At 52.8% G+C, this 21,182-nt stretch overlaps 3 protein-coding genes across 4 annotated transcripts; all 3 read left to right on the top strand.

Annotated features, from left to right (window-relative positions):
• Window positions 1-376: 376 nt before the first annotated feature.
• Window positions 377-7,007, top strand: LOC311163286 (gasdermin-A-like). Of its 2 annotated transcripts, none has more exons than XM_084222071.1 (10): window positions 377-468; window positions 1,553-1,818; window positions 1,984-2,179; window positions 3,511-3,676; window positions 3,749-3,842; window positions 4,256-4,333; window positions 4,509-4,804; window positions 4,998-5,148; window positions 5,867-5,940; window positions 6,072-7,007. In XM_084222071.1, exons 2-10 carry the CDS (start codon window positions 1,599-1,601, stop codon window positions 6,306-6,308), a joined length of 1,512 nt encoding a protein of 503 aa, XP_084078197.1. In that variant the 5' UTR covers window positions 377-468; window positions 1,553-1,598; the 3' UTR covers window positions 6,309-7,007. The 2 variants fall into 2 exon arrangements, with proteins under 2 accessions (XP_084078197.1, XP_084078198.1); XM_084222072.1 differs by having other exon boundaries at window positions 4,566-4,804.
• Window positions 7,008-9,065: 2,058 nt separating this feature from the next.
• Window positions 9,066-13,854, top strand: LOC311163234 (gasdermin-A3-like; the record flags this gene model as incomplete). Its single annotated transcript, XM_084222004.1, has 11 exons — window positions 9,066-9,285; window positions 9,470-9,665; window positions 9,904-10,069; window positions 10,142-10,235; window positions 10,613-10,666; window positions 10,898-11,052; window positions 11,247-11,397; window positions 12,115-12,188; window positions 12,325-12,554; window positions 13,351-13,477; window positions 13,546-13,854. 11 exons carry the CDS (start codon window positions 9,066-9,068, stop codon window positions 13,852-13,854), a joined length of 1,776 nt encoding a protein of 591 aa, XP_084078130.1.
• Window positions 13,855-13,956: 102 nt separating this feature from the next.
• PSMD3 (proteasome 26S subunit, non-ATPase 3) lies at window positions 13,957-19,594 on the top strand. The gene is made up of 12 exons (XM_084222066.1): window positions 13,957-14,157; window positions 14,927-15,117; window positions 16,197-16,334; window positions 16,502-16,638; window positions 16,774-16,964; window positions 17,131-17,234; window positions 17,925-18,039; window positions 18,259-18,378; window positions 18,454-18,557; window positions 18,766-18,921; window positions 19,016-19,066; window positions 19,151-19,594. The coding sequence occupies exons 1-12, from the start codon at window positions 13,986-13,988 to the stop codon at window positions 19,226-19,228; spliced, it is 1,557 nt and encodes a 518-aa protein (XP_084078192.1). The 5' UTR covers window positions 13,957-13,985; the 3' UTR covers window positions 19,229-19,594.
• Window positions 19,595-21,182: the final 1,588 nt, after the last annotated feature.

The following is a 21,182-nucleotide window of genomic DNA, read 5'->3' on the forward strand; positions in this document are numbered from 1 at the left end:
GGTCTGGGACACTTCAGACATGGGCTTACATCTCCTACATCTGTAGAATTTTGGGTTATCTACAGCCCCCATCACGGAATTTGTTCAAGGAAGACTTACACAAGCAATGGCCATTTTGAGGAAATGGAACACTGGGGAGGAGGATGGTAAATTGCTCCAGCTGAGAAGAACGCTGGGGAACAATAACTCAGGTGTGAACAGCAAGGAACCACCACATGGATCGGATCTAACACTGCTCCTGCCCAAGTGTTGCTTCCAGGAGTCTACTGTCAGCAAGAAACATCAATTTACTCTTTGTTCTGCTTCCTGTGAGCTTCCTGTGCAACTCTCGGCACCCGTACTTAGCAAACACTTCCACATCTTTCGCAGAGAGCCAGAGAACTCCTCCCCTGTCCTGCTAGTCTCCAAAGGTCACATCACATCAGCAGCCCCACGCTCTGCTCTGCACACCCACCACCCCACAAACAGGTAAGTGCCTTATCCCAGAGCTTTGGGCAGGGGAGAGGGCTGGTGGGAGCTCTCTGTTAAGTGCTCGTTTAGTTTTTCTTCTCTTCTTGGAGACCTTCAAGGGAAAGAGCTCAGAAATGCTATTAACATTGAGCACTGAAAGCTATTTGTCCTTGGAATTGTTTAAACTCAAAGAGAGCAGGGTTAGATGGGGTATTGGGAAGAAATTCCTCTGTGGTGTTCAGGCACTGGCACACCGGCCCACATCCCTGGAAGTGTCCAAAGCCAGGATTTGGAACAACCTGGGATAGTAGAAGGTGTCCCTGACCATGGTAAGGAGAGGAATGGGATGAGTTTTAAGGTCCTTTCCCATCCAAACAATTCTGGATTGTTCCATTTCTCCTCCCCAGCTCTTTCCCGTAAAACATCAGGAAAGTGAAACTGAAACTTTTTCATAAAAAGATTCTGTGTCAGAAAGGAAACTGAGATTTCCTTCCGGCTCTCAAACATCAGCTCTCCCCTGCAGACCACCAGGGCCTGCCCAACAAGGCTGGGCTGATTTCTCCCTATTTTGGGGGACATTTGCCCCTAATATCAGTATCCTCAGAGTGTGCCTGCTGGGCTCTCTCTGCACAATCACTGAGGCTCAACAGCAAAGGGGGACAAGGTCAAACAACCCACAGCCCCTGCTACTTCCTCTCCAAAAGCTCCCTGTAACAACCCTGTGAAACTTGTGTCCCTAGGTAATAACAGTCAATATTTTGAAAACTTCTTAATAATTAAAGAAACACTTTGTTACAATGTCCTGCTTAATCTGCACCAGGGGAAGTTTAGCTTAGACATTGGGAAAAAATTCTTTACTGAAGGAGTGATTGGCCACTGTAATCATCTGCCCAGAGAAGCGGTGGAGCAATCATCCCTGGATGTGTTTTTTTTTTTTAAAGACTGAACGTGGCACTCAGCACCACGATTTAGTTGATGAGGAAATGTTAGGTGATAGGTTGGACTGGATGATCTCGAAGGTCTTTTCCAAACGAGTTCATTCTTTGATTCTGTGCTATTATTTAAGGTCATTTGGCTTAACTTGTGTTCCCTCTTTCCCAAGGCACAAATCCACTTGGCTTTCCTTTAAAACTTGAGCCACAGCCAGAATGTTTAAAAAACTCAACAAATTCATTGTAAATCAAATGGATCCATACAAACAATTGGATCCTGTCGAGAGCATCGTACACAATGAGCACTTCAGACCTCTCTGTCTACTAATTAAAAAAAAAAAATCAAACCGCATATTCCACCGAGCTCCCTACTACCAGTGGACAGGCTTCACACTGGATGATGTGCTGCTGCCTGGAGAAGATGGTAAAAGCATAGGTAAACCCCAAATTTATCAATATTAATTTATCAAATATCATAGATAATGTTTTTGAACTGTTTGTGGCTGAACTCTAGTAAGTTCCAGCTTTCCTCTGTGTGTGATATACTTACACTGCTGAGTCTGTGTAATCCTGCTTAAGATAATGTATGGAATTCTTTCAGAGACGCTCCACCAAGAATCCAGCCAATTTAGTCTCACAAAAGCCAGTGTTGACGAATTTGATGGAGGTCTCGGCATTTCTTTTGACCCTGCAAATGTAGAGCTGAAAGGAGGTGCCTCCTTGTCCAAAGAGTTTTCTATCAAGTCACAGAAGAAGAGCATATCACTGGAATTACTGGAGGCACTCAGAAGAGAAAGGTGAGGAATGACAAAGGGAGCACACACACTCATCTCCTTCCAGACCATGCTAGGTTAAGAACGGGTTTTCGACAGCCAAAATCCAAGATTAAGACCTTAGGGCATGAATTTCCCCTAACTAGGTGAGGTTAGAAAGGGAATGGAGTGACAACGTCCCCCCTAATCCTCCCCTTCCACAGGCTTATCCCCCTGTCATGGTTAGACACTGGCCAGATACCAGGCACTGACTAAAGTCACTCACCCTCTCTCCTCTGCTACAGCTGGGCAGAGGAGAGAGAAAAAATTAAACGAAGGGTTCATGAGTTAAGGACCCTGAGAAAACACTCAAAGGGCAAAATAGGCTCAGCATAGAGGAACAAAGTGAGTTTATTACTAACAAAATCAGAGGAGGATAATGAGAAATTAATTAAATCCTTTAAAACATCTTTTTGTCCCCTAGTCCCTCACTCTTTCCTACTGATAGTGCCAGGGAAAGGGCATGGGGGTTTTGGTCAGTTCATCACCCGAGGTTTTCTTCTGCTGCTGAAGGAGAGGAAGCCTTCCCTTGCTATGCTCCCATGGGAGGCACTTCTCCATTAACTTCTTCAGCGTAATTCCAAATCTCACGAGCAGCAGTCCTGCCAAAACTGCTACAATGGGAGTCCTTCCCATGGGCAACAGTCCTCTCAGAACTGCTATGATGTGGGTCACTCTCCCACAGGTGCAGTCCTACAAGGACAGGCTGCTCCAGCCTGGAAGGAGGGGCCCATACTCTCCAATGGCTCCAATGGGTCTCCCACTGGATCACAGCCTCCTCCAGACACCCATCCACTCCAGCATGGGCACCTCCCACACAGGCTGCAGGTAGATCTCTGCCTTCCCTGTGGATCTCTGCATCCTCTGTGGATCCCTATGGCTGCAGGGGCACAGCTGCTTCACCATGGTGATCACCACAGCCTGCAGAGGAATCTTGGCTTTGGCACCTGGAGCACCTCCTGCCCTTCCTTCTCCACTGACCTTGGTGTCTCCATGTTGTTTCCCTCACATGTTCTCACCTCCTCCTCTACCCTGGCTAGGAAAAACTGTGTTCCAATTCATTTTGATCCACTTAGGTATGTTATCACAGAGGGCTTACCATCATCTCCAATTGGCCCAGGCTTGTCCAGCAGCATGTCCAGAGCCATCAGGTATTGGCTCTGCCAGACACAGTGGAAGCTTCTGGCAGCTTCTCACAGAAGCCACATCTGTGGACCCCCACGAATAAAATCCAGGCCATAGAAACCAACACATCCCCCCAGTTGTGTCAGCTGTTCCTGGTGCTCCAAACCCTTCCCATCCTTTTCCTCTTTTAGGAAAATCAACATGGATCATTCCTTCATCCGACAGCTCCAGAGAACAGGCATCAAGCTGTACGTGGTCACTGAAATCCTCGAAGCCTCAGAGGAGGCTGTCTACAAGGAATCCACCAAAGCAGATGGGGGCTTCATGGCCAAATTTTATGCCTCACTCTCTGCAAAGGTTTGGCTTCTCCTTCCTTTCTTCCCCAACACCTGCACCCAGGTGCTCTAACAGGCTGTTTTCCTTCACCAGGGCACCAGAGAGACCAACCAAGACATAGTGATACCCAAGGGCTGCACGCTGGCCTTCAGGACCATCCCGCTACACATTGAAGATGGAGAATGGGGTAAGCAACTTCCAAAAATGACCAGTTTCTCCCTTTTAGAAAAGGTGCACAAGAGCAAGCCCATTTTATGAAGAATCACCTGGCCCCAGACACACCCTAAATTTGTTTGCAAGGAGAGGGAGGCAGTGTGAGGGACAGAAATCACCTGAGGGAGGCCAGACAGCCCATGCAAGGTCAAAGAGCTACACAAGAAAGATGCTGTCTGGGGAGGGGTCAGTAAAAAATTGAAAGAAGGAAGTGTCAGATCTACTTTTGAGGAGCTGCAAAGCTCCTGGTGAAAAATGGCACAAAGAAGAGTTTGGATCTGAAAATTTCTACTTGGACGAAAAGAGCCAGGGAGAAAACAGGGTGGGTGACCACCACTGGGAAGGCTCATAGAGAAAACCATAAATGTCCTTTTTATCCTGCTACAGATCTGGACTATCTTAAAGGGGGAGGTCTGAGCAATCCAGGTGATATAGCTCTGGAAACGCACGCTTATGTAGATGATGGTAAGTAATGTATTTCACTGCTTCCACATGCACAACTTCTGGCTGCTTTGGGTAAGATGGAATCTCCCAGCATAAAACAAACCACCAGGAGAGATGCATTTCCCTCTCCCCTGACTGCCCCAATTCCATATTGCTTCAAAAACACTCACAGAAGGGTCTCAAACTCTGGGTTTAGAGCTGCCAGTGAACTCCTTGTTCAGAAGTGACAGATTTGGACTTCTTCTGGATGCAGCTGCCTCGTCAGACACAGAAGAAATAAAATTCGAAATGGAAGAAACTGCAATCAACCGTGGAATACGATACACAGAGGAAAAAATTGAAATCCACTTTGAATCAGAATTCGAACTGGAAGAAGTTGAAACCCACTGTCAAATCTTCTCTAAGTTATCTCCTGATCTGCTGCTCATCATCTTAAACACCATCAAAGCTGTGATGAGAGACAAGAACCTCTTTCAAGAGCTCAGCCAGAAAGTAAGTGAAGCTCTTCTTACTGCCACAATTTATAAATACAGACATCTACAACCACACCTCTTATCCCACAAGTCACCTGCCCTGTGCCACAGAAGTCCATCCAAAATTCCCTCTCTCAGCACATCTCCCTGCTCTGGACAAACAGCAGCCTCTGCCCTCAAATCCTGACATTTCTTTTCCATGTTCCCCACAGATGGAAGAGGTTCCTGAGAAAAATGATGGTTATGAGCTGAAAACTGAGAGCCCAGACTTAAAAGACCTGTTCAGCACCTTGCAGCATTCTCCAAGAGATCGTCTCCTCCTGCTGGCAGAAGGAATCACCTACGTCCTTGATGCTTTGCAGGGTGAGGCTTTGGGGCTTCAAGAGGGAAATCAAGGCAGGGATGACTCCCAGTCCTGCCATTCTCTCCTGCCTTCCTCTCATACTCCTCCTCCTCTTCAAGGGAAATCTACATCCAAGTCCCTTGGAGGGCAGAGGAGACAAACCCCCTCTGCACCCATCCAGGGCTCCCTGCTCCATCAAAGTCTGGTCACACCTTCCTCCCAAGGGCCAGCCCAGATCTCTGCTCTGGTGACCAGCAACAGCACCCAAGCAAACGGCTGGAGCTCTGTCTGGGACAGCTGGGTGGGATATCGGGGAAAGGTTCTTATCCCTGAGGGTGCTCAGGCACTGAACACACTCCCCAGGGCATGCTCACAGCCCCAAGGCTGACACACCTCCAGGAGGGTTTGGACAAGGCTCTCAGGCACATCACAGTGGGATTGTTGCGGTGTCCTGTGCAGGGACAGCAGTTGGACATCAATTGTCCTTCTAGGTCCCTTCCAACTCCATATTCCATGATTCTGTGAGTAACAGCCAGATCCCTCTCACAGTGAGCCTGCACAAATCATTTCTATTAAAACATCCAAACCACCTTGGACCAAACAAGCATTTCCTACATGAAATGATCACCCTTCCCATCCTCTTCACTCTTTCCCATCCTGCTCACCAGCCCCAGCCCACCAGCAACCTCCATCACCTTGGTGCAAGGTTCTGGATCCAAACCCACTTTATTTCTGCAGAGTTAATGGAGGTTCAGCTGCTGCTGCTGCTGGAATCTTTGGAAAGGAAGATTGTGTCCCAACAGCTCAACCTGGTGAGAACACAAATCACACTTGGCTCCTCTCAAGGGGGCTCAGACTATTGTAATTATAGAAACATCTCCATAGTGCCACAACTTGACTACTGTTTAAAATAATGATTTTGCCTTTTTATTGTCATTTAAAGGTTGAAAACCTACTGACACATGACCTGGAGTATCAGATGCAGCATTTCCATGTGGATCCTGGGCTGCTCTCCTTCCAACACAAGGAGGAACAGATATTAACCATTGCCCTGGTGGAGCTGAGTGGAGTGCAGCTCCACGAAGATGGATCAGCTGTCCCTAGGGATCAACCCTTCGAGGCCATGGCAGCCCTGTTTGTGGCCCTGTATGCCCTCAAACTCCTGAGTGGCTCCAAGTAGGAGGTACCTGGCCCTGCCCTGGGAACCCCTCCACAAGATATTGGGGAATCTCTGCTGACAACGCAATTTTCTCTCCATATCACCCTTGTTAATGCTCTAGGCTGCTTTGGCTGGCAAATTTAAGGCTAGAAAATTCATTATGGATACTAAAGACTGGATATCGAAGTGGATTTGTCTGTCTGTCTCCCCAAGAATACTGAGGGAAAACAGGAAAATCCATAAGCCCAAAGAATCACAGGCCTGGCACCAGTGATTCATGTAATCCTGCTTCCTTCAAAATGCTGCTGCTGCTTCTGCAATCAGTAAATGGGAAAGGGAAGGGCAAAGGGAATGGAAAGGGGATGGGAATGGAAAGGGGAAATGCAAGAGAGAAGGGAAAGAACATAAAAAGGCAAAAACGAAATGCAAAGGAAAAGGAAGGAAATTAAAAGAAAACAAAAGCCAAAGGAAAACATCAGCAGTGATTCACCCTGGTCCCTCTCTGGTTCAGCGGGGGCTCCATGAACTACTGCGTGTAGGAAGGTGGGGAAATCCCAAAGGTTTCATTGTCACCACTCTGGTCCCATCTCCCCAAGATGCTCAAGAGACTTGGGCAGCACTTCAGAGAGATGGCACAAATATTCCCTAAAATTATCACTTTATAAATAAAGAGCAGCTTCTTGCTAAGCAATTTGGTGTTCTCAAAGGCTATTTCTTAATTTTGTGTCTTTTCCATCCCATGGCACACCTGACAACCTCAGGACTGAGGCTGTACCAGAAAAAAGGGCCGTTGATGTCGATACAGCAGTCTCATGTAGAGAACTTTCTAAAATAAAGTGTGAATATTTTTATTACTCCTTTGTACAGTATTCTAAGAGAGACTAATAAAAGTGTAGTATTCAGGTAAAAACTTGCACTTGAGTCCTGGAATCTTCACATGGATGGCTTCTGCTGTCAAACAAGCACAGCAATGTACCCAGGAGACATGGAATGGCTCAGGTTGGAAGGCACCTTAAGGCTCTAGGGCCATTCCCACCCCCTGCCATGGGCAGGGACACCTTCCACTAGCCCAGGTTGCTCCAAGCCACATCCAACCTGGCCTTGGGCACTCCCAGGGAAGGGGCAGCCACAGCTGCTCTGGGAAACCTGTTCTGGGGCCACACCACCCTCACAGAGAGGAATTTCTTGCCAATATCCCCTCCTGAGTCCATTTCTCCATCTGTCAAAGAGGAGCAACATTATCTGGCTCAATAAAGTTGGAGCATGGAAGGATGGAATGGTTTTGTCTGAAGAGACCTTAAAGCCATCCAGTCCCACCTGCTGCCAGGGACAGGGACACATTCCTGTCCAGTTTGATGTTGGACACTTCCAGCAGTGAACTTACATCTCCTACATCTGTAGAAGTTCCAGTAACCCACAGCCCCTGTAACAGACTCTGCTCAATGAGTAAAAGGAAGCGTTACGTAAGCAACGGTTGATTCGTGGAAGCGGAACACGAGTGGTGAGGATGTAAAATTGCTGAAGTGATCTCACAGCTGGGAACAGCTCCTGATAAACCACTGGGTACAGTCAGGGCTCTTCCAGCACAGATCGGGTCTAACACTGCCCTGCCCAGGTGCTGCTTCCGGGAGCCTCGTTAGCAAGGTAAGAGAAATCAATTTACTCTTTGCTCTGCAGTTGTGGTGGTGAGAGCTTCCTGTGCGACTCACAGCTCCTGTATTTCACAAACACTTCCACACCTCTGAGCAGAAGGGAAGCCAGAGATTTTCTCCCCAGTCCTGCTGCTCTCCAGAGGCCACATTACCTCAGCAGCCCCACGGTCTGCTCTGTACACCCCCCCCATCCCACAAACAGGTAAGTGCATTATCCCAGAGCTTTGGGCAGGGGAGAAGATTGGGGGGAGCTCTCTGTTAAGTGCTCTTGTTTAGTTTTTCTTCTCTTCTTGGAGACCTTCAAGGGAATTAGACCTGCAAGGGCTACTAACATTGAGCATACAAGGCTATTTGTCTTTGGAATGGTTTAAATTGAGACAGGGTAGCATTAGATGGGATATTGGGAAGAAATCCCTCTGAGGATGCTGAGGCCCCAGAACAGGGGGCCCAGATAACTATGGCTGCCCCATCCATGGAAGTGTCTATAACCACATTGGAGAGGGCTTGGAGCAGCTTGGGAGACTGGAAGGTGTCCCTGACCATGGCAGGGAGAGGAATGGGAGGAGCCTTAAGGTCCCTTCCCATCAATACCAGTCTGAATTGCCCAAATTCCCCTCCCCAGTTCCTTCCCATAAAACACCAGAAAGTTGAAATTGAAACCTTTTGATAAAAACAAGCTGTGTCAGGAAAGAAACAGGGATTTCCTTCTGGCTCTCAAACACCAGCTCTCCCCGGCAGGCCACCAAGGCCTGCCCAATGAGGCTGGGCTGGGTAGATGTCTCTCTATTTTGGGGGACATTTGGCTCCAAAATCAGCACCCTGAGGGTCTGCCAGCTGTGCTCTCTCTGCACAACCACTGAGGCTCAACAGCAAAGGGAGACAAGGCCAAACAACCCACAGCTCCTGCTGCTTCCTCTTAAAAGACTCCCTGAAACAACCCTGTGAAACTTGTGTCCTTGGACAGTGAGGGGGTTTTTGAGTCCTTATTTTGAAATCTTCTTAATGATTAAGTCACACTGTTACAATGTCCTCCTATTATTTTAAGTAATTCAGCTTAGCTTGTGTTCCCTCTTTCCCAAGGCACAAATCCACTTGGCTTTCCTTCAAAACCTCAGCCACAGCCAGAATGTTTAAAAAACTCACCAAATTCATTGTAAATCAAATGGATCCAAGCAAAGAACTGGTCCCTGTCGAAAGCATCGCAGGCAATGAGCATTTCAGGCCGCTCTATCTACTGAAAAGAAAAAGCAAACCAAAAACAGTATTTCACCGAGCTCCCTACTACCAGCGGACAGGCTTCACACTGGATGATGTGCTGCTGCCTGGAGAAGATGGTAAAAGCATAGGTAAACCCCAAATTTATCAATATGATTTATCAATTTATCAATATGATTTTATCAAATATCATAGATAATGTTTTTGAACCATTTGTGGCTGAGCTGTACCCTGTTCCAGCTTTGTTGTGTATGATACACTGACAGTGCTGGGTCTGTGTAGTGCTGCTGAAGATAACGCATGGAATTATTTCAGAGACCCTCCACCAAGAATCCAGCCAATTTACTCTCACAAAAGTCAGCGCTGACCAAGCTGATGGAGGTCTCAGCATTTCTTTTGACCCTACAAATGTAGAGCTGAAAGGAGGTGCCTCCTTGTCCAAAGAGTTTTCCATTATGCCACAGAAGAAGAGCATACCACTGGAATCACTGGAGGCACTGAGAAGAGAAAGGTAAGGAATGACAAAGGGATCAGACATGCTCCAGTCATCTCCCTCCAGCACACACCAGGTTAACAATGGGTTTTCATGGCCAAAAACCAAGATTAAAACCTTAGGGCATGAACTTCCCCAAACTAAGCCAGGTTAGACAGGAAATGGAGTGACAAGTTACCCCATAAAGGCTTATTCCCCCCAGATGCCTCAGCTACTCTTGGTGCTCCAAACCCTTCCCATCCTTTTCCTCTTTTAGGGAAATCAACATGGATCATTCCTTCATCCGACAGCTCCAGAGAACAGACATCAATCTGTACGTGGTCACTGAAATCCTTGAAGCCTCAGAGGAGGCTGTCTACAAGGAATCCACCAAGGCAGATGGGGGCTTTAAGGCCAAATTTTATGCCACACTTTGTGCACAGGTTTGGCTTCTCCCTCCTTGCTTCCCCAACACCTGCACCCAGGTGTTCTAACAGGCTGGTTTCTTTATCCAGAGCAACAGCGAGGACAAACAAAGCATAGTGATACCCAGGGGCTGCACACTGGCCTTCAGGACCATCCCACTACACATTAGAGATGGAGCATGGGGTAAGCAACTTCCAGAAATGACCAAGTTTTCCATTCCAGAAGAGGAAGAACATTTTATGAAGTACCACTTGCCCCTAGAGCTACCTTCAGCTTGTCTGCAAACAGGAGGAGGCAGTGTGAGAGAAATCACCTGGGGGAGGTCAGATAAGCCATGCAAGTTCAAAGATGCTCTTTGGGGAGGCATCAGTAAAGAAGGAAAGAAGGAAGCCTCAGATCCACATTTCAGGAGCTGCAGAGCTCCTGGTGATAAATGGCACAGAGAGCAGAGTTTTGGTGTTTCTTTTCCTTTCCTACTCAGAGAAGCTAGTGAGGAAGCTGAGTGGGTGACCAGCACTGGGAAGGCTGGTATAGAAAACTGTTGTTTTATCCTCTTTTAGATCTGGATTATTTCCCAGCAGAAGCTGTGAGAAGGCAAGCTTATGTAGCTGATGGTAAGTAATGTATTTCACTGCTTCCACATGCACAACTTTTGGCTGCTTTGGGTAAGATGAAATCTCCCAGCATAAAACAAAACACCAGGAGATGCATTTGCCTCTTCCCTGACACATCACAACTGTCCAAATTCCATATCGCTTCAAATGAATGTTTCAAACTCCAGTTTTAAAGCTGCCACTGAACTCCTAGAACTCAAGTGACAGATTTGGACTCATTCTGGTTTGCAGGTCCCTCAGCAGGAAAATTAGGAGAAGTGATGACAGAAGTTCAATATTCCTGCCGAATTTTCCCCGAGTTGTCTCCTGACCTGCTGCTCATCATCTTAAACACCATCAAAGCTGTGATGAGAGACAAGAACCTCCTTCAAGAGCTCAGCCAGAAAGTAAGTGAAGCTCTTCTTACTGCCACAATTTATAAATAAAAATACATCCACACCCCACCTCTGATCCCACAAGTCACCTGCCCTGTGCCACAGAAGTCCATCCAAAATTCCCTCTCTCAGCACATCTCCCTGCTCTGGACAAACAGCAGCCTCTGCCCTCAAATCCTGACATTTCTTTTCCATGTTCCCCACAGATGGAAGAGGTTCCTGAGAAAAATGATGGTTATGAGCTGAAAACTGAGAGCCCAGACTTGAAAGACTTGTTCAGCACCTTGCAGCATTCTCCAAGAGATCGTCTCCTCCTGCTGGCAGAAGGAATCACCTACGTCCTTGATGCTTTGCAGGGTGAGGCTCTGGAGCTCAAGAGGGAAATCAAGGCAGGGATGACTCCCACTCCTGCCATTCTCTCCTGCCTTCCTCTCATACTCCTCCTCCTCTTCAAGGGAAATCTACATCCAAGTCCCTTGGAGGGCAGAGGAGACAAACCCCCTCTGCACCCATCCAGGGCTCCCTGCTCCCTCAAAGTCTGGTCACACCTTCCTCCCAAGGGCCAGCCCAGATCTCTGCTCTGGTGGCCAGCAACAGCACCCAAGCAAACGGCTGGAGCTCTGTCTGGGACAGCTGGGTGGGATATCGGGGAAAGGTTCTTATCCCTGAGGGTGCTCAGGCACTGAACACACTCCCCAGGGCATGCTCACAGCCCCAAGGCTGACACACCTCCAGGAGGGTTTGGACAAGGCTCTCAGGCACATCACAGTGGGATTGTTGCGGTGTCCTGTGCAGGGACAGCAGTTGGACATCAATTGTCCTTCTAGGTCCCTTCCAACTCCATATTCCATGATTCTGTGAGTAACAGCCAGATCCCTCTCACAGTGAGCCTGCACAAATCATTTCTATTAAAACATCCAAACCACCTTGGACCAAACAAGCATTTCCTACAAGAAATGATCACCCTTCCCATGCTCTTCACTCTTTCCCATCCTGCTCACCAGCCCCAGCCCACCAGCAACCTCCATCACCTTGGTGCAAGGTTCTGGATCCAAACCCACTTTATTTCTGCAGAGTTAACAGAGGATCAGCTGCTGCTGCTGCTGGAATCTTTGGAAAGGAAGATTGTGTCCCAACAGCTGAACCTGGTGAGAACACAAATCACACTTGGCTCCTATAGGGGAGGCAGGGGCTATGTTAATTCTAGCAACATTTCCATAATGATGCCACAAGTTGTCAACTGATTGAAATTCTGATTTTGCTTTTTTTGTTGTTGTTGTGAAGGTTGAAAACCTCCTGAAACATGACCTGGATAAGGGGAAGGAGACTTTCCTTGTGGATGACAGGCTGCTCTCCTTCCAACACAAGGAGGAACAGATATTAACCATTGCCCTGGTGGAGCTGAGTGGAGTGCAGCTCCAAGAAGATGGATCAGCTGTCCCTAGGGATAAACCCTTCGAGGCCATGGCAGCCCTGTTCGTGGCCCTGTACGCCCTTAGCTTCCTGAGTGGGATGTACCTGGCCCTGCCCAGGGAACCCCACTGCAAGATCTTGTGAAATCTCTGCTGACAAGAGTTTTCTCTCCCAATATCACCCTTGTCAATAATCAAGGCTGATTTGGCTAGCAAAAGGAAATTTTAGGCAGGAAAAATCATTATGGGTACTAAAGGCTGGATATCAAAGTGGATTTGTTTCACTGACGCCTCCCTTGTCCCAGCACTGCCATCATCCCTGAGATGTTCGATGGACACATGCAGCACTTTAGAGCAAGCATACTCTCATTATCACTCTATAAATAAAGAGGACTTTTTTGATACATACTTGGGTGCTCTCAATGTCAATTTCTCAATCTTGTGTGGTTTTGGTTCCACAGCACATCTGACAGGCTCGGCATACTACATGAAAAATACAGGCACTTAGCCCTGGGGGGAAGTCGGGGGGTTCCTCAGGCTGTGGGGCCCTGGGAGGGTCTCTGGAGGCCATGGGTGCCTGCAGCAAGGGGCAGCACTGCTCACCTATGTGGGGACTGGCGGCTCTGGGAGGATCTCCAGCACCAGGGCCAGGCTCTGCCTTGCAACAGCTACGAGCGGAGCCCGGCTCCAACCTGGAACCGCCATGAGACCCGTTGGCCCCGGTCCCAGACCAGACCCCTCACAGAACTCTCAGCTTCAACCCGGCCCCTCATGGGACCCCAGCTCCCCGCCCCCTCCTCACTCACGGGATTCCCGATCCCAGCCCAGCCCCTCACAGGATCCCCAAGCCCAAAAAGGGACCCTTTGCGGGGTCCGCGGTCCCAGCTCGATTCCACAGGGACCACAAGGGACCCCCTCACAGAATCCCCGATCCCAGCCCGGCCCCTCACGGGACCCTTCACGGAACCCCCGACCTGGTCCCAGCGCGGCCCCTCACGGGACCCCTCACAGAATCCCCGATCCCAGTGCGGCCCCTCATGGGACCCTTCATGGGAACCCCCGTCACACACAAACCCCTCACGGGACTCTTTAGGGGATCCCCGACCTGGTCCCAGTGCGGCCCCTCACGGGACCCTTCACGGGATGCCCCCTCACAGACAAGCCCCTCACGGGACCTCAAGGAAGACTCGCCCGCGCCCCCAAAAGGCGGGAACAGCTCAGCACCCGGCGGAAACGCCCGAAAGCTCTACGGAGATTCCCGAAGGAGAGCGGCGAAAGAAGCCGATCGATGCCGGAACCTTCCGAGAGGGCTCGGCCAAAACGCCCGAAAATGCGGACGAAAATCTACGAGCGAAGACGGAAAAACCCGAGAACATCACGGAACTCCACGAGCGGTGCCTGAACTATCCGAAAACGCGACGGAACAACCCGAGCGACGGCGGAAATGGCCGAGCGAAAGGCGGAAGGAGACGATCGTGTGTCGCTCGTCGCTCGGCTGGTCGCGCCTGGCGGCCCGTTGTGCAGTGTCACGCCATGAAGCAGGACGGCGCGTCCCGCCGCCGCGGCGACAAGGCCAAGGCACCCCCGGAGGGACCCCCGCCCGCCCCCCCCGACGTCGAGATGCACGAGGAGGCGGCGCCGGTGGCCCCCGAGGCGGCCGGAGAGCGGCAGCCGCAGCGGGAGCTGGACGCGATCACGCTGGAGGGTGAGGGGGGGTGTTGTTGTAATGGGGGTGTCTGTGGGGATGGGGGGAGAACTGAGGGAGGCTTGGGGGTTGAAGGGGCCTGGCACAGATCGGGGGAACCCCTGAGAGGGGGGTGTTGGAGGAGGGGGATTGGGGGGAGATACAGGAAGCCCTGAGGGGCTTGGGGAGGGGGTCGGGGTGGGGGTACCTGAGGGGGGGTGGGAAAGGGGCTGGGAAGGTGGTGGAGGAGGGGAATGGCGGGGTCAGTGGTGCGGACTCTGAGGGAAAGAGAAATGAGGTGAGTGTAGGATAGAGGACACTTTGGGGAAGGGGAGAGGGAAGGTGTATTTGAGGGGGTGTCACTATGAGGAAAGGGATTTAGGGAGGGAATTGGAGATGGGAGCTGCGTTTTCTGTGCGGGAGACACTGTGGATAAGGGTGTGTGGGGCAGTGTGTGAGGGAAAGGAAGGGAGAGGTTGGTTTTGGGGTCACTGGAGATTGGGGGATGGAGTTATGTTTTGGGACGGTCACTGTAGAAGGGAATTGGGGTGTGAGGGTGTGTTTTGGGGACAGACTGTGAGGGACAAGGGGGCTGAGGGAGAAAACTCTGCAAGGTCCTCACCAGCCCCCTGCTCCAGACAGTGCCTGAGGGCAGGTGGGGTTCCTGGGGACACCAAGGGCAGAGGCAGCTCAGAACAGCAGGACAGGGCGAGGGAGCAGCCCTGGCTGTGCCCCGGGGTGCTGCTGGCAGAGGATTTGGGCTGAGGGGGGTCCATGTGTGCCCCCGCAGACATCAAGGAGCACGTGAAGCAGCTGGAGAAGGCGGTGTCGGGGAAGGAGCCGCGCTACGTCCTGAGGGCCCTGCGGGCTCTGCCCTCCACCTCCCGCCGCCTCAACCCCAACGTGCTGCACAAGGCCATCCATGGCTTCTTCACCTCCAACTGCACTGTCAGGGACTTCCTGCTGGGATTCCTGGAGGAGGTAGGGACACCTGCTGCCCTCACCTCTGCCCTGCTCTGGTGACACTCCCCTACCCCCTGTGGTAGCAGCTCTCTGGCCACAGAGAGCAACCGAGGACTTCCCCAGGCATTTTCCTGTGAGAAAATCAGAGAAAAGAATGAGAAACAATTCTTGTCTCCACTTGCTGCACCTGTTGTTGTGCACTGTAGAATGTGTTATGGTGATTGTTTACCAAAGGGGGATTTCTTGATTAGACACTGGTGGTGGTGTTTAAAGAAACTGACCAGTTAAGTCAAAGCTGTATCAGACTGTCTGTAAAGGTGATGAGCTTCTTAATAAGTATAATATAATATAGTAGAATAAAACAATTGATCAGCCTTCTGCAATCATAAAGTCAATGCTCAGTATTTCCCAGCTGGAAGCCTGCAACAATGCTGCCCCAGCTCAGGAAGGATGTGGAGGTGTAGGAGTGAATCCAGAGGATAATCAAAGGGATGGAGCAGCTCAGCTGTGAGGAAAGACAGGGAGAATTGGGATTGTTCAGCCTGAAGAAGAGAAGGTTTAGGAGTGACCTAATTGTGGCCTCCCAGTATCTGAAGAAGCAACAGGAAAGATGGAGAGGGACTATTTACAAGGGCTTGGAGTGACAGGACAAGGGAGGACTAGCTTGCCAGTGACAGAGGGCAGGATTAGATGGAATATTGGCCTGAAATTCTTCCCTGTGGGGGCAGTGAAGCACCAGAATGGATTTCCCAGGAAAGTTGTGGCTGCCCCATCCCTGGAAGTGTCCATGGCTGGGTTGGACAAGGCTTGGAGCAACCTGGTTTAGTGGAAGATGTTCTTACCCATGGCAGGGTAGGGATGAACTTGAAGGCCCCTCCAACCCAAAAAAGCCTGGGATTCCATGATTCTTTCCCTCTCCAAGGGGCCTCTGGAGTAGGGCAGTGGGGTTTGGGGACACTGGGGACGAGCAGCCCCTCTGCTCAGATACACATGTGAGCAAGGACAGGTCCTTGCAGTCCTGGGCTGGCTGCTGTCACGCCTGGAGCGGAGCTGTGTCCACACGCAGACCGTGATCCCGAATTTCTCTCTCCCCTCAGTCCATGGACACAGAAGCTGAGCTGCAGTTCCGCCCACGGACGGGGAAAGCAGCCTCAGCCCCTCTCCTGCCAGAGGTGGAGGCTTACCTGCAGCTGCTGCTCGTCATCTACCTGATGAACAGCAAGAGGTACCCTGAGGTGAGACCCCTGAGCTGCCCCCACAGTGCTCCTGCTCCCCAGCCATCCCCTGGCTGGCCCCATCTGTCCTTCATCCCAGCAGTGTTTGCTTGTTCCCCACAGCCTGGGTGGGCTCTGCCCCTCCTGGGATCGTCCCCCCTGCTCTGACCTCCCTTCCTGTCCCTCAGGCTCAGAAGGTGTCCGATGACTTGATGCAGAAGATCAGCTCCCAGAACCGCCGGGCTCTGGACCTGGTGGTGGCCAAGTGCTACTATTACCACTCCCGCATCTATGAGTTCCTCAACAAACTCGACGTGGTCCGGAGGTGGGATGGGGCCTGTGGGGGGCTGTCCCTGAGCTTGATCCCCCTGTTTTCCTCCCTCTTCCTGTGGGGGGCTGTCCCTGAGCTTGATCCCCCTGTTTTCCTCCCTCTTCCCTGACTCCCTGTCCCACCCCGCAGCTTCCTGCACGCCCGGCTCCGCACGGCCACACTGCGCCACGACGCCGACGGCCAGGCCACGCTCCTGAACCTGCTCCTGAGGAATTACCTCCACTACAACCTCTACGACCAGGCTGAGAAACTCGTCTCCAAATCTGTGTTCCCCGAGCAGGCCAACAACAACGAGTGGGCTCGGTACCTGTACTACACAGGTGAGCGAGGCTCGGTGCCTGCCCTTCCTCCTGGCACCTCCGGTTCCTCAGAGAACCCCTTTGATCAGCTGGAGGTGGGGCTTCCAGGCAGGATTTGGAGCCCCATCCATGTAGGTCAGGTTGGATTCACTGGGTGGCTTTCCCCACCCGCCCCGTGTGGGCGCAGGGCGGATCAAGGCCATCCAGCTGGAGTACTCGGAGGCGCGGCGCACCATGACCAACGCCCTGCGCAAGGCCCCGCAGCACACGGCCGTGGGCTTCAAGCAGACGGTGAGTGAGGAGGGGGCAGGACGCCCCTGGGTTGGGGCTGAGACCCCTCGGGGTTGGGACCTCACAGGGCTTGGATGTGGGATCTTCTGGGATTGTCAGGCTCCATGGAATTTGGTTTGGGAACTCCAAGGTTTGGGACCTTCTGGGATGTCAGGCTCCATGGAATTTGGTTTGGGAACTCCCAGGTTTAGGACCTTCTGGGATGCCATGAAGTTTAGTTTGGGATCTCCCAGGATTGGGACCTCCTTGGATGTCAGGCCCCATGGAGTCAGGTCCCCTGGGATTTGGGACTTCCCAAGGTCAGGTCCATGACTCCCCAGGGTTGGGCTCCACAGGGATGATTATGGGATCTCCCAGGCTTTACACCTTTCAGGATGAGATCTGGGACCCCCCAGGGTTGGCCTCTGCAGGGACAGGTGTGGGATCTTCCAGGGTCAGGCCCCATGGGGACAAGTTTGGGACCTCTCAAGGTGTTGGGCCCTGCAGGGCTGACAGGTGCAGGATCTCCTAGGTTTGGAACTTCCCAGGGACAAATCTGTGACCTTCCAAGCCTCACAGGGACAGGAACAGGTTTGGGATCTCCTTGAGTCTTATGCCCCGCAGGAATGGGTGCAAGACCTCTTGGAGTGCACAGGGCCAGGGATGGTTCAGGCCCCACGGGGACTCACTCAGAGTCTTGCTCTGCCCCAGGTGCACAAGCTGCTCATCGTAGTGGAGCTGCTCCTTGGGGAGATCCCGGACAGGCTCCAGTTCCGGCAGCCCTCGCTCAAGCGCTCGCTCATGCCCTACTTCCTGCTGACCCAGGGTATGTCTGCCCACCCCTGTCTGTCTGTCCTTCCTGCAATGTCAGGGGATCATGGAATATCCTGAGTGGGAAGGGACCCAGTGGGAATTCTCCTCTCTCCCCTTGATGGGAGGTGGATGCAGATGCCACTTGGGAAGGAGGAGAAGGAAGAAGTCAACCAGCCCTGACTCACTTTCCCCAACCTTTCTCCTTCCCCCATTCCATCCTTCTTCCCTCCAGCCGTCAGGACAGGGAACCTGGCCAAGTTCAACCAAGTCCTTGACCAGTTTGGGGACAAGTTCCAGGCCGATGGCACCTACACCCTGATCATTCGGCTGAGGCACAACGTCATCAAGACAGGTAGGAGGGTGTTTGGGGACCCCCACCAGGCTGGGCAGGCCTGAGGGGCTGCATCCCCTTCCCTTCTCCCTGCAGGTGTCCGCATGATCAGCCTCTCCTACTCCCGCATCTCCCTGGCTGACATCGCCCAGAAGCTGCAGCTGGACAGCCCCGAGGACGCCGAGTTCATCGTTGCCAAGGTACCAGCACAGGGAATCCCATCCTTGTGGGATCCCGGGCTGCCCACAGCCCCCACCCTGCCCCGTTCCCCCACGCCCCTCCCTGCAGCACCGCTGGGTTTGGGTTGAGGCTCTCCAGGGAGAACTGGGGACGCTCAGGGCGCCACGTGCCCGCTCTGTGTGAGCCCTTGGGGACACCCCGTGCCCTGCCCCGTGCCTGGGCTCGCAGGCCATCCGGGACGGCGTGATCGAGGCCAGCATCAACCACGAGAAGGGCTACGTGCAGTCCAAGGAGATGATCGACATCTACTCCACGCGGGAGCCCCAGCTGGCCTTCCACCAGCGCATCTCCTTCTGCCTCGACATCCACAACATGTCTGTGAAGGTGAGCACAGCCTGTCCCCAGGTCCCAGATGGGCACAGCAGGACATGGCACCGGGCTGGCTCAGCCCTGAGCTCCTCCTCTTCTTTTTCTCCAGGCCATGAGGTTCCCACCCAAATCTTACAACAAGGACTTGGAATCTGCAGAGGTGAGATCTCTGCAGCCACCGCGGCCACAGGAAGGATGTGGCTCCTGTCCCCACCTGCCACCAACCTCAGCCTTTGCTTTCCAGGAGCGCCGGGAGCGTGAGCAGCAGGACCTGGAGTTTGCCAAGGAGATGGCAGAGGATGATGACGACGGTTTCCCGTGACCCTGGGCCCTGGCTGTACTTTTTTATTTGTCCCTTGGACAGATGGTGGCTGAGCAGGGCCCTCCGTCCCCCCCAGACCCCCTTTTATAAATCCCTGCATGTCTGTACTGTGGGAGGGGACACAGGGGGTTCCCTGGGCCCACACCCCCTGACCACCTGCACTTGTGGTGGGACCCCCTCCCCAATAAACATCCTTAAAAGGATCCCTGTGGTGACATCGGAGCCGATGCCGGGGGGCTGCGAGGGGAGCGGGGCTGGAGGGAGCAGGAGTGGGGTCTCCACTGGTGCCCTCCCAGCTCCCACAACAGCAACGGGGTCAAACTTTGTTAAACTTCAATTATGACTTTTAAAATAAAAGATGGAAAAACACCAGCCCAGGTGGCTCCTGCTGTGGGTTTGTTGGGATGGGGAAGGGGTGTGGGGCTGGTTTGGGGTCTCTGCTCCCTCTCCCTGGGGCCAGGCACCAGAGATGGAACTGGATCTGGTCAGGCCATCCTGGGGGACTGGAGCTTTGTCTCAGTGGTGCTGGGAGTGGCCCCAGCAGCTCCAGGGTGATATCCCAGGAGGATTCCTTTGGGAAAGGCACAGACCCCCCCCACGACACCAATCCTGGGGGTGATGGGGACAGGGGACATGCAGCCACTCCAGGTGGGTCCCATCAGTATCTGGGATGAATTCTCTGAGAAAATCTGGGAATCTCCCAGCCCCACCCATGCCGGGATGGCAGCCAGGGCTGCAGGTCAAGAGCGGGGCTGTCCCAGCCCATTCCTGCTCTGCGGGAGACCAGAGAAGGCAAGAGCCCAGCCAGGGGGGCTGGGGCTGGCACTGGGGACACAGGGACATCCCAGCAGCACTGGGCAGTTGGCAGATGTCAGGAAAGGGCTGAGGGTGCCCGGGTTGGACCCCAGGAAGAGGAAGAGTGACCACGAGGCCGAAACAGAATGGGGTGGGAGCCTGGGGAGTCTCTGGAAGGAGCAGCTCCAGCCCCATGGTGGGAAGGGGAGGGGGTTTGCTGGGCCACCTCCTTCCCCCTTTCCCCCAACACCCCCAGTTTCAGATTTGAAACCACTTCCTTCCTTGGAAAGCTGACAAGGCCTTTGGGCACTGATTCAACCCCCCCACGCCCCCAGCACAATTCCTGAAAGCACCATCCTGCTGAGAGGGCAGATCCTCACCCTCTGGGGTGGTCCTGTGGGTGCTCAGACTGAGGGGACCACGCTGAGCCCCTCAATGGCTCTCCCTGGCCCCAGGGTGGGGACAGGCACAGCTGGGGGGGCTGTTTCTCCCAAAAATCCCATGAACATTCTCTGCTGGTAAGGTCCTTTCATACATCCAGAGGGCAGAACGTTTAACGCTGCCAGGTTTGAAGGGAGGTCAGCAGTCCTTTTTAGAGTTCACACCTGGCTGTGCCAGGAAGGCTCTGCTTGGTACTCATGGATTGGCTGCAGCTGATGCGGGTTTATTTCCCAGCTGGAGGCTGTCCCCATCCCTGTCCCCATCCCTGTCCACACAGCCTCCAGGAGGGCAGCGATGGGACCCAGCCAGGGGTCAGGGGTGCAGAATGAGCCTCCCCAGCCCAATCCTGCCCTGGGCTCACCCTGGCCGGGGCTGTGAGGGGAACAGGCGCCTCCCGTGCTCCGGCCAGCCCGTGCCGGGCAGGACTCAGCCAGCTGGCACCCGCCCAACAGATCCTGGAAGGACTTGCGGGAACCGGCACGAGCCAAAATTCCCTCGTCAACGCAATGGGGCCGCGAGCAGCCAGCCCTTGCCAAGGGCTGCCCTGGAAGCCTCTTCCCCGTAGGGGCAGAGGGGGGGCTTGGCCCCTCGCAGGTGGGGTCAGCCCGATGTGGCCGGTGCTTGGTGCTGCACTGGGCACACCCCGGCCCCACAGCGCCCAGCAGGGCAGGATCTGGCCCCGTGGTGCTGCCCCAGGGAGCCACAGTCCTGGGCATGT

Source organism: Fringilla coelebs (assembly GCF_963513975.1).
Source record: "Fringilla coelebs genome assembly, chromosome: 27".
NCBI lineage: Eukaryota > Metazoa > Chordata > Aves > Passeriformes > Fringillidae > Fringilla > Fringilla coelebs.

What these genes read in the sequence shown, in the direction of transcription:
- LOC311163286 (XM_084222071.1), top strand. Translation starts at nt 1,599, where the DNA reads ATGTTTAAAAAACTCAACAAATTCATTGTAAATCAAATGGATCCATAC. An exon ending in GAGGCACTCAGAAGAGAAAG is followed by an intron (nt 2,180 to 3,510) that starts GTGAGGAATGAC and finishes TTCCTCTTTTAG; the next exon opens with GAAAATCAACATGGATCATT. An exon ending in CATTGAAGATGGAGAATGGG is followed by an intron (nt 3,843 to 4,255) that starts GTAAGCAACTTC and finishes ATCCTGCTACAG; the next exon opens with ATCTGGACTATCTTAAAGGG.
- PSMD3 (XM_084222066.1), top strand. Translation starts at nt 13,986, where the DNA reads ATGAAGCAGGACGGCGCGTCCCGCCGCCGCGGCGACAAGGCCAAGGCA. An exon ending in AAACTCGACGTGGTCCGGAG is followed by an intron (nt 16,639 to 16,773) that starts GTGGGATGGGGC and finishes CCCACCCCGCAG; the next exon opens with CTTCCTGCACGCCCGGCTCC. An exon ending in CCGTGGGCTTCAAGCAGACG is followed by an intron (nt 17,235 to 17,924) that starts GTGAGTGAGGAG and finishes GCTCTGCCCCAG; the next exon opens with GTGCACAAGCTGCTCATCGT.